The sequence below is a fragment of the Mirounga leonina genome, unplaced genomic scaffold, assembly GCF_011800145.1.
Source record: "Mirounga leonina isolate KUSES-001 unplaced genomic scaffold, KU_Mleo_1.0 Mir_92, whole genome shotgun sequence".
Taxonomy (NCBI): domain Eukaryota; kingdom Metazoa; phylum Chordata; class Mammalia; order Carnivora; family Phocidae; genus Mirounga; species Mirounga leonina.
Genome location: NW_023270852.1, coordinates 14,784,746 through 14,800,939, shown reverse-complemented (window position 1 = coordinate 14,800,939; position 16,194 = coordinate 14,784,746). Strand labels below are relative to the sequence as shown.

The following is a 16,194-nucleotide window of genomic DNA, read 5'->3' as shown; positions in this document are numbered from 1 at the left end:
CAGAGTCATTAAAAAACCCTAGCTCTGGTGGGCACTATACCTCTCATGGGATATCAGAGGCCATAAACTCCAACATGTAAGCATGGCTGTTAGGATCTAAATCCATGGAAGAGTCAAAGATGTACCCTCTATCATAGATTTAATCTCCTTGTACAATTTCTTGGGTCTGGTTCATTTCTTTTACATTACGATCATCTGTTTATATAATTAGCTTTTTCACTCATTTGTACATGTACAGTTGCTGAGTTGCTTTGGGGGAACCTCTGTTGCCATTTTCAGTTGTTCTTACAGCAGTTTCTGTTAAGAGGAGAGTCCAGCAAGTTTATTTTGTCAGCAGAATAGATTACTTTTTCTTTATTCTTCTTTAATCTCTTTTAGCATCAGTTTGTCTTTGTACCTTCACCTGATGCTGAATTCCTTTGGACTAGATCTCCCTAACCCCTCAAAATGTTTTATACCCAGTATGGCAAAAATTCATGGAGAACTGATTACAGAAACTCAAGCTTTTCACCACTGTTCTCAAAGCAGGGTAGAATTCATCTGGCATATGAGTTCAACAAAGGCATCTTTCTCTTTAACAGCCTCCTCTTTCTAGACACCTTCATTTACACATTTACACTCTTTGGGAAGAGATCTTGGCTCTTAGGATACTTGATATTATTTGAAAAGGCACATTAATTTTCCAGGTAAGAATCTTGCCCTTATTCTGTTTATCTTACAACAGTGCCCACAGCCTAATACTGAAAGGGTCCATGGCATCATTCCCTTTCAACAATGATACTATAGAGTCTTAATCTTAGCACAGTTTTACTTATGTAGTGTGGAACACCACCATACCACCAACACCCTTCATGTCTACAATATTACCCGTTTTAAAAGATTCACATGAAGGTGGGCGCCTGGGTGGCTCAGTTGGTTAAGCAACTGCCTTCGGCTCAGGTCATGATTCTGGAGTCCCAGGATCGAGTCCCGCATCGGGCTCCCTGATCAGCGAGGAGCCTGCTTCTCCCTCTGACCCTCCCCCCTCTCATGTACTCTCTCTCATTCTCGCTCTCTCAAATGAATAAATAAATCTTAAAAAAAAAAAAAAAATTTAAAAGATTCACATGAAGGTAGCCAAAGGAAGATCTCCACTTCATTTTTTAAAAAGAAAAGCTCTTTGATAATATATATAATAATAATCCTTTTTTTAAAAAAGATTTATTTATTTATTTATTTGAGAGAGAGAGCTCAAGAGGGGGGAGGGTCAGAGGGAGAAGCAGACTCCCCGTTGAGCAGGGAGCCCAAAGCGGGACTCGATCCCGGGACTCCAGGATCATGACCCGAGCCGAAGGCAGTCGCCCAACCAACTGAGCCACCCAGGTGCCCAATAATAATCCTTATTCTCTTACATGTTCGTTATTTTGGCACATTACCAGAAAATGATGATTCTGGTCAAAAGACTAAAGTAGACTTTAATGGTGCTCTATGCCTCTCAACACTAGGATTGCTACTGTCATTGTAACCTATAATAAATTACTTTTTAACTCCTTAAGTATAATAAGAATTGACCCATGCTACTGACTAAAATGTTTGTGTTCCCCCAAAATTCATATGCTGGAGCTCTAATCCCTAATGTGATGGTATCTGGAGGTGAGGCCTCTGGGAGGTAATTAATGGAATGAGATTACTGCCCTCATCAGAGACACAAGAGAGACGATTTCTCTCTCTACCACATGAGGATACGGCAAGAAGGTATCCTACAAACTAGGAAGAGAGCTCCCACCAGGAACTACACATCAGGCAGTGCCTTGATTTTGGACTTCTCAGTCTTCAGAACTGTGAGGAACAAATCTGTCTTTTTAAGCCACCCAGTGTATGATATTTTTATTATAGCAGGCTCACTGAGACAATCCCACTAGCCAAAAATTAATAGCAATGCCCACCTTCATCTTCACTGCTATCAGACTCAGGAAGTTTGATTCGTCTCCTCTTTTTCTTCATATTTTCAGTTTCTTTTGTCTCATCATCAGATAACTCCACTCGCTTCCCCCTGTTGGCATCCAGGAATAATTTAAGCATGTTACACAAAATAAAAATATAAGTATTTACATGCTACTATGAGTCTTGCTTCATAACCCATGGTCTTAATTCCAGAGGACAGAAGAGTCAAAGTAGACCAATAAGGATTCTTTTTAAGGACACTCTGCTAACTGACCACAACTAAGTCACTGAATGGGTTGACCAGAATTAAACATTTTTCTAGCTCTTTATATTGATCATTGGAAGCTACTTACCAGCTCATCAAGAATCATTACAAATTCCTACAAATTCCTTCTTACTTCTCCTATTGGCCTTTCAACCATTCAACAAGCATAAAATAAGCAGCTACTAAGTAGAGGCTCTTGGCTAAACACGGAGGATGAAAGATGAAGAACACTGTTCTCAAGAAGCTCTGGCAGGAGAAATAAATAGATATAAACACCACCAAATATAAGACAATGTGATAGATATTACTGGACAAATAAAATGTTATGGGACAAGACTCTTACTTGAAAACTGAAAGCTAAATGGAAGTTTATCAGATAAAAAGAGGAGACAAAGATATTAAAGAGAAAAAAACAAATATTTTAAAGAGAAAATATGGGCAAAGGCATAGACCTAAGACCTTAACGTGATTCTAATGACATAATAAAAAACCTAGACTTCATCTTGTCATTAGTTAGCTCCTCTGGATACTCTACCACCCTATTCAAATATGTATGAGATATAGTTTTTATCTTCAAGTAACTTATTTCTTATGTAACTTTAAATATCAACTTATTTTTCTACCTCAAGCTAGAAAAAACAAACCTCAAATGAGTAGGAAAAAAATAATAAAGAGCAGAAATCAATGAAATAAAATAGAAAAAAATTAACAAAGCTGAAAGCTGTTATTTTGGGGCAAAAGATTAACAAAATTAATAAACCTTTTTTTTTTTTTTTTAAAGATTTTATTTATTTATTTGAGACAGAGAGAATGAGAGACAGAGCACGAGAGGGAGGAGGGTCAGAGGGAGAAGCAGACTCCCTGCCGAGCAGGGAGCCCGATGCGGGACTCGATCCCGGGACTCCAGGATCATGACCTGAGCCGAAGGCAGTCGCTTAACCAACTGAGCCACCCAGGCGCCCTTAATAAACCTTTTTATAAGCCTGATTTAAAAAAAGACAAAACTACATATTACCAATATTAGCAATGAAAGAATGAAGGAATCTGTAGTGATAAGTACAGATTCTATAGATACTCAAAGAATAAGACTATATTAGTAACTTTATGCCAATAAACTCAACAACTTAGATGAAATAAATTCCTTTAAAAATATAACCAAAACTGGGGCGCCTGGGTAGCTCAGTCAGTTAAGTGCCTTCGGCTCGGGTCATGATCCCAGGGTCCTCAGCAGGGAGTCTGCTTCTCCCTCTGCCTCTGCCTGCACCCCCCTCTGTCAAATGAGTAAAATCTTAAAAAAAAAAAAAAAAAAAAAAAAATATATATATATATATATTTAAAAAAGAACAAAACTGACCCAACAAGAACAAGAAAATTTAAATAGCTCTATTTAAAGAAACCAAATTAATAAAATAAACCTTCCCACAAAGAAAACTCTGGGTTTGGATTCACTGGTGTTTTATCAAATCTTTAGGGAAAAAAAATAATACGTATATTACATAAACTCAGATCACAGAGAAGGAAACTACTCCCGACTAATTTTATGAAGTTAGTGTAACTTTGATACTGAAATCTGATAAAGACATTAACAGAAAAGAAAATAACTGATCTACAGACCTGACAGATGCAGCAGCAAAAAAATCCTTAAAATATTAGCAAATAGAATCCAACAATTTATAAAAAGGATAATGTCTTACGACCAAAGTGAAGTTTATCTCAAGAATGCAAGGTTGGTTTAACATTTAAAAACCAACCAAGGTAAATTCACCACATTAACAGAGACACCAAATGAGCATCTCAATAAATCAGAAAAAGCATCCGTCAAAATTCAGCACCCATTCATAGAAAACCTCTGTAAACTAGGAATAGAAAAAGATTGCCTCTATCTAGTAAAGATCATCTACTAAAAACATACAGTTAACATCATACTTGGTAATGAAATACTGAATGCATTCCTGGCTATAACCATCAACAATGAGTATCTTACCCATGGGCTAGGGGACATTTTAATCTACCCATATCACATATTCTTGGGGATAAGGCCCACTGGACAGAGCCTTGACCCTCTGAAACTTCAGCATTTTGTTGATGTTTTCTACTACAGTAGCCCCAGCCTTGCTACAGAAGTTAGGTATTTCTGGGCCTATCAGTGCTGACAGTGTCTTTAGAATTTCTTTCAACAGACTAATTCCTACCAACTATGAGGTAGTGTCTCAAATTCCTGGATCCATTTTTAACAGCTTGTGTGCTTTTTATTTTCTTTTCTAATTACATTTTACCACTTGAAAAATAAACTCATTGATATAAAAAGAAAACAAAGAACTTTTTCTCTTAAATTTGACTGGAAATAGTAACCCCTCGCTTGGCAATCTGAAATGAAAAACAGACACACAGACACAATCAGGCATACTTATGCCATGCCCACAAATTTAAAATGAAGTAAAGAAAAAAAGACAATCAATTTAGATAGATGGGGCCCAAAAAACTGGCTTTGGGCTCTAAATCATCTAAACTGGTTGATTCCACAGTTCAGTTTCACTAGATAAGCTACTGAGCTTCTTTCTCCATTTTGGTTATACAGCTGTATCCCTAAGGCATTAAGTAGGATTTAGTACTCAACTGAAAACTGCCTACTGTCAATAAGCCCAAACAGACCTTCTCATCCCCAGCAGAGACACTCCTCCCCCACAGGCAACAAAATTTTCCTACCTTTTTTTTTCCTTCTGCTGCATCTTAACAGGCTCTGCTTTTTTGCTGGATTTCTTCAGGCCTGTAGGGGCTGCCAGGTTTGGTTCAGTGACAGACACTGGAGGTTGCTCCACTATTTTTTCTTCTTTCACTGCTTGTTCTGAATCCAAATTGACTTTAAGTTTATCTACAAAAACAGTATAGCAGATGATATATAACTTCATCATGCAATATTAATCTATCATTCCTCTGACAGTCTACTAAGTGCCAAGTAATTTGTTAGGAGCAGGGGCTAAAGGGATAAAAAACAGTCCCTGTCCTAACAGAACTCAGGGTCTAGTCAGAGAACATGTCTCCTTTCCAACTACCACTCTAGCTCTGTTTTCATTTCTGCCTCTTGCTAATCCCTCATTATATCACAGCCCCCAGGCCAAATAATAGTAAAAGCAGGACTTATAAAAAGCAAATACAACTTTATGAGCTAACATCTTTCTCATTTGTTAGATGAGAAAATTAAGAGTCTGGGGGATAAAAGATGTTTCCCAAGAGTACACAGCTTACAAATAGTGACAACAGAAATTTGTACCAAGATCTTACTTTCTATTACATTCTATATTCTTAAACCTGAATACTCTTATCATCTCACTACTTATCTTAATGATATAATTAAAAGACTAGTTTGGAATCAGAAAAGTTTGAGTCATACTGTTTTACTCTGGGTAAGCTACCTAAAAGTCAGTCTTCTCTGTAAAAACTAAAGTAATATTTATGAGACTATTTTAAGGATTAAAAGGGATTAGTGTGTGAGGTTATACACAAGGTAACTTACCCCAAGGTAAGACTGATAGAAAAGGTTAAGAGTCAGGATTTGAACCTAAGTCAGTTTAACTCCTCAAAATTCTTACCTCTTTCCCTACACCAAGCTGAAAAACACAAAAACAACTACTATGCTGCGCAGAGGACTAAGAAATGCAAGCAAGATGGGCCTAGCCATCTGAGAAATTATAGAAGAATAGCCTTCCTGCTATATTTAGTGACAGTTTTTTCAAGAGAAGTCACAAAATACTCTCAGAAAGCTGTAAACAGCCTGAGGCTCTTCAATAAGTAGCTCTGGTTATATGCTGTAAAATAGCTTAAGCCAGCTACAGTGTACAAAAAAACAATTGATATCTTAGCCTTGGCCATTACACACAGCTTAGTTTAATAATTTACAAATAAAGTATATTATGTGAAAGAACAGATGACGGATAAAAATATAACACGCAATCTGTTTATACTTTATTTTTTGAAGACTTCGCTGAGAATTCTGAATGGTGGAATTCACTAGAGAATTGCAGCATTCTCTCCTGCCTTTTCAAAACTGCTGTCTTCAAGTATCAGTACTTCTCAAACTTTTCCACCAATCGGAGAGTAAACATGCATCTCCAGGGGGTCCAGAGTCAGTAACTGACCCTCAAAAAGCGAGTTCTCTGAAGTTGCATATATATCCTTAAAGTTTATGCAAATTTTGCATTCTGTTACAGAATTTATATCATATTGACAGCAACTGTTTTAAAATTACAAAAAAAACATTAACTATTTCCTACCTCCCCGTTGGGGTAAGGAAAGAGACGCTATTGCATCAAGTCTACCAATTTCAGGAAACTGATCTTAATTAAAATACCAGTGACCAAACAGATTTCAGCATCCAGAGTTTTTACTGTCTTGGTTTCACAGTATTTGAGGAATTCCTAACTCATTCACATATGCAGCTACAAGTGACCAATTAGCTGGTAAAAAGGCAGTTCACTGCAACATTTTCAGACTACTGTTAAGGAAAATTTAATCACTATTTTTTCCTTTTTATCTGAATAATCAAGTCATTTGTATCATTTGACTAATTAAAAGCATCTCCTTTTTATACTCAAGAAAATACAAAACACCTTTACAGGATACAGATGACTTCTTAATTTTGTCACCAATGCTGTAATTTTTTTCACATATAAAGCATTAAGGTTCTTGTTAATGAGATAATGTACATACCAGAAAAGTCACCATTTTAAAGTGTAAAATTCAGTGGTTTTTAAAAACTGTGCAAACATCACCACTATCCAATTTCAGAACATTTTCATCACCCCAAAAAGGAACCCTTTACCCATTAGCAGTCACTCCCCAATCCCAACCCAGCCCATGACACTAATCTACTAATATTCTACATTCTGTCTTGATAGATTTGCCTATTCTGGACATCTTGTATAAACAGAATTACACAATATGTGGCCTTTCCTGTCTAGCTTCTTTCATTTCACATGTTTGAAGGCTCATCCATGTTATAGTATAGGTTCATGCCTTTTTTATGGTTCAATAATATTCTATTGTGGGAGGCCTGGGTGGCTCACTCAGTTGAGCATCTGACTTCGGCTCCTGAGATCAAACCCCACATCGGGCTCCCCACTCGGCAGGGAGTCTGCTTCTCCCTCTCCCTCTGCCCCTCCCCTACTCGTGTTCTCTCTCTCCTCTCTAATAAATATTTTTTAAAATAACAGTAATATTCCATTGTGTGGTTATATCACATTTTGTTTATCCATTCATCAGATGATGGACCTTTGGGTTGTTTCCACTTTTTAGCTATTATGAATAATGCTACGAACATTTGTGTACAAGTTTTTGTGTAGACATACAGTTCTAATTCACTTGAGTAGATATGTAGGAGTGGAAGTGTTGGATAATTATTTAACTTTTTGAAATACTGCCATGCTGTTTTTAGAATAAGCACATCATTTTATATTCCTCACAGCAATGTATAAGGGTAACTGTTACACTTGCTATTGTCCAGCATTAAGTTTTAAATGCTTCAAGTCCCCACAACTCTTTCCTCCAACTCTCATTTTCATTGCAATGATCTTGTCATGTGTCAAATACAATAAAAATATTCATCATTTTATTCTAAACATTCATCCCTGAAAAAACATCTGTTAAATAAATCAACTCTAGAAGCCATTCTTTTTATTAGGTAAATATTTAATTCTTTTATTTTATCCAGTTCTCCACTCTCTCTATTACTGTTACTGTCTGCCTAGCAATTATAATCATTAATTATTTTATTCTTTATTTGTCTGTCTCTCCTAGTAGTATATAAGGACCATGAGGGCAGAGACCTCACTTGCCTACATTTTCTCCTTTGTATCACCATGCATAATAGTTCCAAGTACACAGTAGTTGCTCAATAAATATTTCCTAAATAAACAAGTGTATACTTCTGTATAGCTTGATTTTTTTTTTATGACTAGCAAATAGTCATGGCTTATATATTTTAGAAATAATAAAAATGTTTAAATTCACTGGTTACAAATGCACCAAAAAACAACAAATAAAACAAAACAAATAAAAATGTGGACCTAAAAGTCACCAAGAAACCACACAATCTGATTCGGTTCTGTGGCCCAGTACCAGCCATGCAGGCCAGTGACATTAGCCACCGTCTATTTTCACAGAAGTTGGGAGCCGTCCTTGTGCACTCCGCCTGCAACAACACAATGTGCTTCTCAATAACCTGAAAAGTATCAAATTTTCCATCTATTTTCAGAACACAAAAACTTTTTGTGATAGCTTTTTGGCAAATAAACACTATCACTCCAAAGCCTCCTTCAACCACTAATTTGACCATCATGGGAAAGAGAATTCGGACTAATTTTGCTTGCATAGGCATGTAACAAAACGCCTTCCCACAAGATCTCTGTAAAACTGATGCTCCAAGAAAGTGTGCCATAATTATCCCGTGGCTCCGGAATTCTTTCTGGTATTATGCCACATACCCTCAGGGGATGTGTACTTGGTATGAGAAGTGTGAAAATATGTGACTACTGGTTCTTTCCATATGAAAGAATTCTCATTTAAATAAAATTTTTAAATAAAGGCGATTTTGCTTTCTCAAAAAGTATTATTTTTAAGTGGCCACTACCTCCCGGGTCCTTCTAATTCATACTGAGGTCTAGTTCATTATCATGAGTAATCTATAAAAAATAACTCCAGAAAGCCGAAGATTTGTTTATGCAGCCCCCTGGGAGACAGGGGTAATAATTAATAATTGTCATACGAGGCGAACCTGAGCCCAGCACCTAGGATATTAACCTCAACACCATACTGTATAACCAAGCAGCCTCCCTTCTATTTTGTCACCCATTTTCAAGAGCCCTATGAAACAAATAATAAATTCTCTTTCCAAGGCAGGAAGTAAAAACAGGAGTAGTAAACCACCCTACAAGAGATCTAAACTGAACCCAGCTCACCCATAAAATCCACTGTTCCAGTGGGGTTCCATTCAATATTTGGTCAGTAGACTGCAAATTTATGTTAGGATGCAGGAAGGCTGCATGATATACCAGATGGATAAAAACTGAACAAGGTGGCTTTCACCTCAAATATGTTATTATATTAACATTCATGTATTAATCAAAGGAAGGTAAAAACATGCTTACTCATAGCAGCTTTTCCAAAAAAATTGCTCATCACATTCCCTTTCCCTGGTGCCTTGTTGCCTGTGGATACCTAAAGCAGAAAACACACATCATTTTTTTCTAGTGTCTAAGGTTGTTCTTCAAGTAGCAGTCTTAATCTCTTCAATAGCAGGGCACACCATCATGATGGCACAATCTCTATATAATCATGGAAAATGGGGGCGCCTGGGTGGCTCAGTTGTTAAGCGTCTGCCTTCGGCTCAGGTCATGGTCCCAGGGTCCTGGGATCGAGCCCCGCATCGGGCTCCCTGCTCTGCGGGAAGCCTGCTTCTCCCTCTCCCACTCCCCCTGCTTGTGTTCCCTCTCTCGCTATGTCTCTCTCTGTCAAATAAATAAAATCTTTAAAAAAAAAAAAAATCATGGAAAATGTGTCGGCATTAGATGTAAGAACAAATCCAAACCAGAGTATCTGATGTTTATCTCCAAAGCTTACTTGCTCATTGTTCTTACAGACTTACTATCCATGAATGTGTCTAAACTTTTGAGTATATTAAAAACTACTTAGTTTGATAGAATTAAAACAGATCAGAGGCAGTATGGTACACACTGAGAGGGAGGGAGAACCTCCAAAACGTTACATTTGTAATAATCAGAAGTGGATTTGAACACTGGTTGCGCCACTTAATAGCAATCTGATATCCAGGCAAATCACTCAACAAGTCTAGCACTCAGTTTTTGAGTACACATACAAAACAGAGATCTCTCCCTCAATGAACTGTCAGAGGATTTGAGCAAAGATCAAAGTATGGCACACAGTAGTTCCATAAATGTTAGTGTTTTCCTTCCACTCCCCTTTCCTTTCCCAAAGTGGAAGTTGTAAAATCACAATGAAGGTAATAACAATAATAATAATTATGCTTTTCTGGAGTATTTTTAAATAGTGTTTTAATGAGACCATTTAAGTTGCTTCAGATGAGTGAATAAAAAACTAAGGGAAGCAGCTAAAGAAAAAGACAAAAATTCATAAAACAGAACGAGAATGTTAAATATACTAAGAAGAAAGGCATACAGGGTAAAGCTCAGAATATAAGATGTTCCCAAAATGACGTACTGTTAATATACAATTCCTTGAACTTTGTAATTTTCAAATGGTCTCATATGCATTATTTGGCTTGCATAACAATCTTGCAATGTGTACAGGGCCATTTTACAGGAGAATCCAAGGCTTGATGAGAAGCATTATGAAAAGAAAAAGGACTATTTCAGATGAAAATATCAAGAATTAAAGGATTCAGACTAAAGTAGAAAAACTAGAACATATTTTTATACATCAGAACATTATGTGATTAATCTACTACCATTGGAACTCTAATGCTTTTCCATTACCCATTCTGAGCTATCAAGACATATCTTTAAAGACTTACATTTGTTACCTCTTTAGTCTCTGTTTTGGTTTCCTTGTTGACATCTTGGGTTTTAGAAGCAGCTTTAGAGGCAAACATTCCCATTATCCCTTTGGGCTGCTGGAAAATCTGTTTGGAGGTAGGTAGACTATGACCATTGGTTGTCAACTCATTATTGGCTGGTGTCTCACTTGATACTTGAAGATTTGACTGCTCAAACTTTTCAGAAGACGAGGATTCAGCAGCAGCTCTGGGGACCGCAGCTGCACACTGTATGGCACTAAACCTGAGGTCACAAATGTTACATTAATTTCAAAGTCTTGCTTCTTCCACACAATACTTTCTAACTCTAATACTATTAAGTTAGAAAATTTCAGAACTAAAATGGATTTTAGAAATTATTTTGTACAAAACTCTCAGATATAAAACAAGTATTGGAGAGACACTGAGGGACTTGCCCTAGATTATATATCTAGTTAGTAATAGAACCAGGACTGGAATCCGATGTCTTCCATCGTACCATATTAAATATCTTTACTTTCTTGAACAGAGCATCTTAATTCAAAACAAAAAGAAAACACCAAAAAATAACAAAAGATTAGTAATCTCACCATCCTTGGGAAGTCAAATGATTATCTCTTGTTTTTAAAGACCTTCAACTTATAGGACTATATATGCAATAAATATTGACTGAGCCAAAATTATGAGCTTTAAATATTAACAAATTTTCTGGCAACTCTCCTGGCCAGAGTGGATCATGCTTTAAAACAAGGAAGAAGCTAGGAACAAAGCCATTGGTTCATATGACTGGTGGTCCTTCACTGTCATTTGTTAATAATTTCTAATTATACCAACTAACAGCACCAGACAAGTATGCCCAAAACCAAGTGAAATTTGGCACAGTATGCATGGCATATTAAAGGGAACATTCATCTCTTTTTCTATAATCATTGTAGATGTGCCTCTTTCACACAAATCACAGCTGTGCTTAAAGCAAAGTTCCCTCACTTTTCTTACAAAGAACAACATTTGATTTCCCCCAGTCTTTAGCTTACTGGGGGTTGCTGAAAGCTCCTTGGATGTAGGGAAGGGCATTATTCATCTTTTGTATTTTAGGTATGCAGTACGAGACCTGACACACAGAAATACTAGTGAAAGAATGATAACTGAAGTCCCTGGAAGTGAAGACTTCTGGTTTCCCTCTCTTGGGATAGGAGAAGATGGAGGTTAAGAAAGAAACGATGTGGTAATAGTAATTACCTAGGAGATCAACCAGGCACAACTTCAACATTAACTGCTAGAATAACTAGCCTAAGAAAAAAGTCTCTGATAAATCCTTTAATTTCAGAAGTAACTTTAGACTGAACAGCCTCAAACCTAGAGTGTATAGCTCCAAAAATCTTCTACTGATTTACTACGGTCCACTTCAGAAAACCCCACACTAACACAGATATTTTGTGCATCAGAGTTAAGAATAGACAGAAATAATTTCCTTTCACCCACTAGTCTTCCTCTCTAGCCTTGCAGTGCTTCCCTGTACAAGGAAAAGAGCAATGTTTTATCTCATTGTCAACATCTAAAGTTGGCCCTGAGAAAACTCTTTCTCCATTTGGTCTACATTCCACACCTTAGGGTCAGGACCAGAAATTGGCAATAAGGAAGAGACCAAGTTAGGCTGGGAACATGTCCGAAGAGAGAAGAATCTGCTCAGTCCTAAAATTTCAATTTTCTTCCTGTCATAGCACTTCTTAAAACACATGAAACAATGAGTCAGATCTCAGCTGGCCCATAATTCTCAGGACCAAATACAAACTTCTTTATTGGAGATAAATTCTTCACATTTCTACCCACGATACTTTAAATATTTAAGTAAAGTTTCATTAAAATGCTTCCTATTGCCACATTTCTACTTGCCATGTTTACTTTAGTGGTCCCTGAGCAAATTTCATTTTGAACTTTTGAGTCACCTTTATTCCTGTTTACTTACTTAATTAGATACAACAGATTTAGAGCTTCACATGCCATAAGTACATTTAAATATAGGTTATTTTTGGAATCTAATAATGTAATTTACATAAACATATCAGGGTATTCATCTTTTCTTATGATCCTTCCCTAAAAAACACCACTTATAAATGATGACTCTAGCTATGTAATTATATTTATTTATTTAATAAATATTTGTATGCCTATTATACTTAAGGTTTTGAGCTGTAGAATAAAAGAACTATTGCCTATCATTAATTCACTCAGTAATTACTTATTGAATGCTTACCATTTGCTAGGCACCATTTTGGGTACAAAATAGACACAATTCCTATTCTCATGGAACTTCTAGAAACTATGTTTGGAAAGTCTATATCTATTTCATCTCAAGGACCTGGTTCTATCAGTTATCCCATCTTCCCCAGTAGTTTCAACCATTTCTTCTTTTATGGCTCTTTCCTAACAGTACAAGTTCAAGGCATTCTCAACTTTAAAAATGGATAGACCCTCCCTTAGTCTCAATTCCTCTTTAGCTACCTCTCTTTTTCCTCCATTTTACAGTCAAATTTCCTGGAAAGAGTTTTTCATATTTGCTGTCTCACTTTCTCATGCTCCCATTTACTCAGTTGACCAGAATCCAGTCACTCCACTGAAAACCCTCTTAACACTAAATCCAATGAACACTTTTCAGTTCCTATTTTACTTAGCTTCTCAGCAAGGTATGACATTGTCAATCAGTCCCTCCTTGAAACTCTTTCCTTAGAACCCCATATATTCTTGTGATTTTCCTCTCATCTCTGGTTGCTCCCGTTTAGGCTCATCTTCTCTTGCCCATCCCTTGAAAAATGGTCGTCATCTAAATAGTGCTTACTATGTGCCAAGCACCGTTCTAAGTGTTTTTTGTTTTGTTTTAAGATTTTATTTATTTGACAGAGACAGCGAGAGAGGGAACACAAGCAGGGGGAGTGGGAGAGGGAGAAGCAGGCTTCCCACCAAGCAGGGAGCCCGACGTAGGGCTCGATCCCAGGACCCTGGGACCATAACCTGAGCCGAAGGCAGATGCTTAACGACTGAGCCACCTAGGCGCCCCCCATTCTAAGTGTTCATTCATTTATTCCTTGACAGCCCTTTGAGGTTGGTACCTTTGTTAGCTTCATTTTACTGAGGAGGAAGTTGAGGCACAGAGAGGTTAAATAATTTGCTCAAGGTATATAGCTAGTAATTGTGGCCTAGAGTTTGACTTTCTGCCCTCTTTCATTCTATACATTCTCTCTGCATGACTGTATCTACTGCTGTGGCTCAATTAATTAGCTATTTTCTCTGATTCACAAATCTTTATCTTCAAGCCAGATTTCTCTCCCTGACTCTATACCACTGCATGGACATCTCCGCTTGGACTCCCCACAGGCTTCCCAAACTCAACATGTCCAAACCCAATTTATCGTTTTCCCTTCTCTCCCCAAGCCTACTCCTTCCCACATATTCCCTTTCTTAGTGATGACACCATCACACATCCAGACACATGACCACCATCCTTAACACTATGAACACCCCCACCCCATACACACACACATCTGGTCCCCAAGCATTACAAAATCCAGGTTTTGACAGCATGACTCTTTTAACCTTCATATGACTTCACCCCCAACACTACTATTACACTTCAGGTAACTGTCATCTCCACCCCGAATCACTACATTTCTCCTCACTGATGGCTTTGTCTCCCAATTATTCAGTCCCTCCTGATCTTGTTCACCATTGCAGCCAAGTGATCTTTTTTTGAAGATTTATTCATTCATTCATTCATTCAAAAATAGAGAGCACGTACATGAACACAGGGAGGTGGAGAGGGAGAGAGAATCTCAAGCAGACTCCCTGCTGAGCACAGAGCCCAACACAAGGTTCAATCCCACGACCCTGAGATCATGACCTGAGCCAAAATCAAGAGTCAGATGCTTAACTACCCAGGCACCCCCAAGTGATCTTTCTGTAATGCAATTTTGATCATTTTACTCATCTGCTTCAAAATCTTCAGTGGCACCCCAGTACCCTCAGAATAAAGTCTAAACTCCTTATCCTAGCGGTCAAAGCATATAATCTGACACCTACTTCCGTCTTATACCTCATTATTTCCTACCTCTCACTCTAAGTTCCCGCCACAGAAAATGACTATGGTCCCACACAAGCACCAGGTTTTCTCGCAGCTCTGTCCTTACTTTCCTACTTCTCCTTTGACTGGCTACTTCTACTCAGGCCTTCAGGCCTCAGCTTAGCTGCCACGCCTCCAGGAAGCCTTCTCTCTTTTGCCTCCTCACTCAAAAGTGGGGGATGAATGCTCCCCCAAACATCCTCCCACAGCATTACTCCTACTAGAGCACTGTCACACTATACTATAATTGCCTCCCTTAGGACCATGAGTTCTATAAGCAGGTACTGGGCCATATCCACTCTACAGTGTGTGGCATGGCACAGGTACTTATTAGATCTTTGTAGAATGAATTCAAATTACCTCACTTAGTACCTGTCAAAGTAGTAAGTGCTTAATATGTCTGGGGAACTGACCTGAACCTTCAATACAACCCCACAAAGTAGGCATTATATCTAATTTAAAAATGAAAAAGCCACAGCTCAAAAGAGTTTAAGTAATTTGTCCAAAACCACCAGGCTATTAAGCAGCAAAGCCACAACACAAGTCTGTGCATTACAGTCCATCACCTCACTGAAAATGATACAAAGGATACAAAAGATGAACAAGACCCGATCCTGGCTGTGAAAGATCAAATGTTTTTGGATGGAAGGTAGAGGGATAACAAATTAGAAATAGTTTTTGAAGGACATCTGAACTGGTTCTTGAAAAATGGGTGGGATTTAGACAAGCAGAGACTGGGGTAAGGGAGTAATGAGGGGGCACAACAAACCTTTCGGTGGCAGTGACAGGATAAATACATGAGGAATAGATTTATGGGGAGTCCACTGGGGTTTTCAGTATGGGCTGCTATTTTTCACCTTATGATGTACTAATAAAACCAGGCATGTGTCTTACTGCAAGATAAATGGGGTTTTACTAGACTTGGCATTCACTCTTAAGAGGCAGCCACTGTGTAAACATCTTACAAAATCAATTCGTAAAGAAGCCCACAAGGAACATTAAGGAGCTCACTTGCTGCAGTTCTGCAAGTTGCTTTTAAGGATGTCATAGTCCGTATTGAACAGAGGCCCACTGTCCTTTAGCATAGCTTTCTGGATGCTGTACACATGGATGCTGGCAGTCACCGCTAGCTTGGACTTCACTGCTACAAGTCAACAGGAAAAGCAGTCTGTTAATACACAAACTTCATAGCATGTGGGGACTTTAACAAGAAACCCTTCTGCATTAAAACCATCTGCAATCTGTGGTGGTCCAAAAGCTCTAAAAGGCCAAAGAGTCACATACACAGTATAACATCAACTCTTCTGTCTATAACTGGGACATCATGACAAGGTAGGTGGTGGTGAG

General features: G+C 37.8%; 1 protein-coding gene across 5 annotated transcripts in view; it reads right to left on the bottom strand.

Moving 5' to 3' along the window:
• Positions 1–16,194, bottom strand: part of POLD3 (DNA polymerase delta 3, accessory subunit) — a 103,361-nt gene that overhangs the window by 67,298 nt on the left and 19,869 nt on the right. For 4 of the 5 annotated variants that reach the window (XR_004677451.1, XR_004677450.1, XR_004677452.1 and 1 more), the window contains exons 5-9: positions 15,859–15,991; positions 10,734–10,998; positions 9,331–9,400; positions 4,895–5,060; positions 1,926–2,032 (exon numbers count right to left, since the gene is read on the bottom strand). Coding sequence is in view for 2 of the 5 variants with exons in the window: in XM_034995017.1 (XP_034850908.1) it covers positions 1,926–2,032; positions 4,895–5,060; positions 9,331–9,400; positions 10,734–10,998; positions 15,859–15,991 (741 nt within the window). In the remaining 3 variants the exon portion in view is untranslated. The remainder of the gene's footprint in view (positions 1–1,925; positions 2,033–4,894; positions 5,061–9,330; positions 9,401–10,733; positions 10,999–15,858; positions 15,992–16,194) is intronic. The other variant, XM_034995018.1, reaches the window with a different exon arrangement.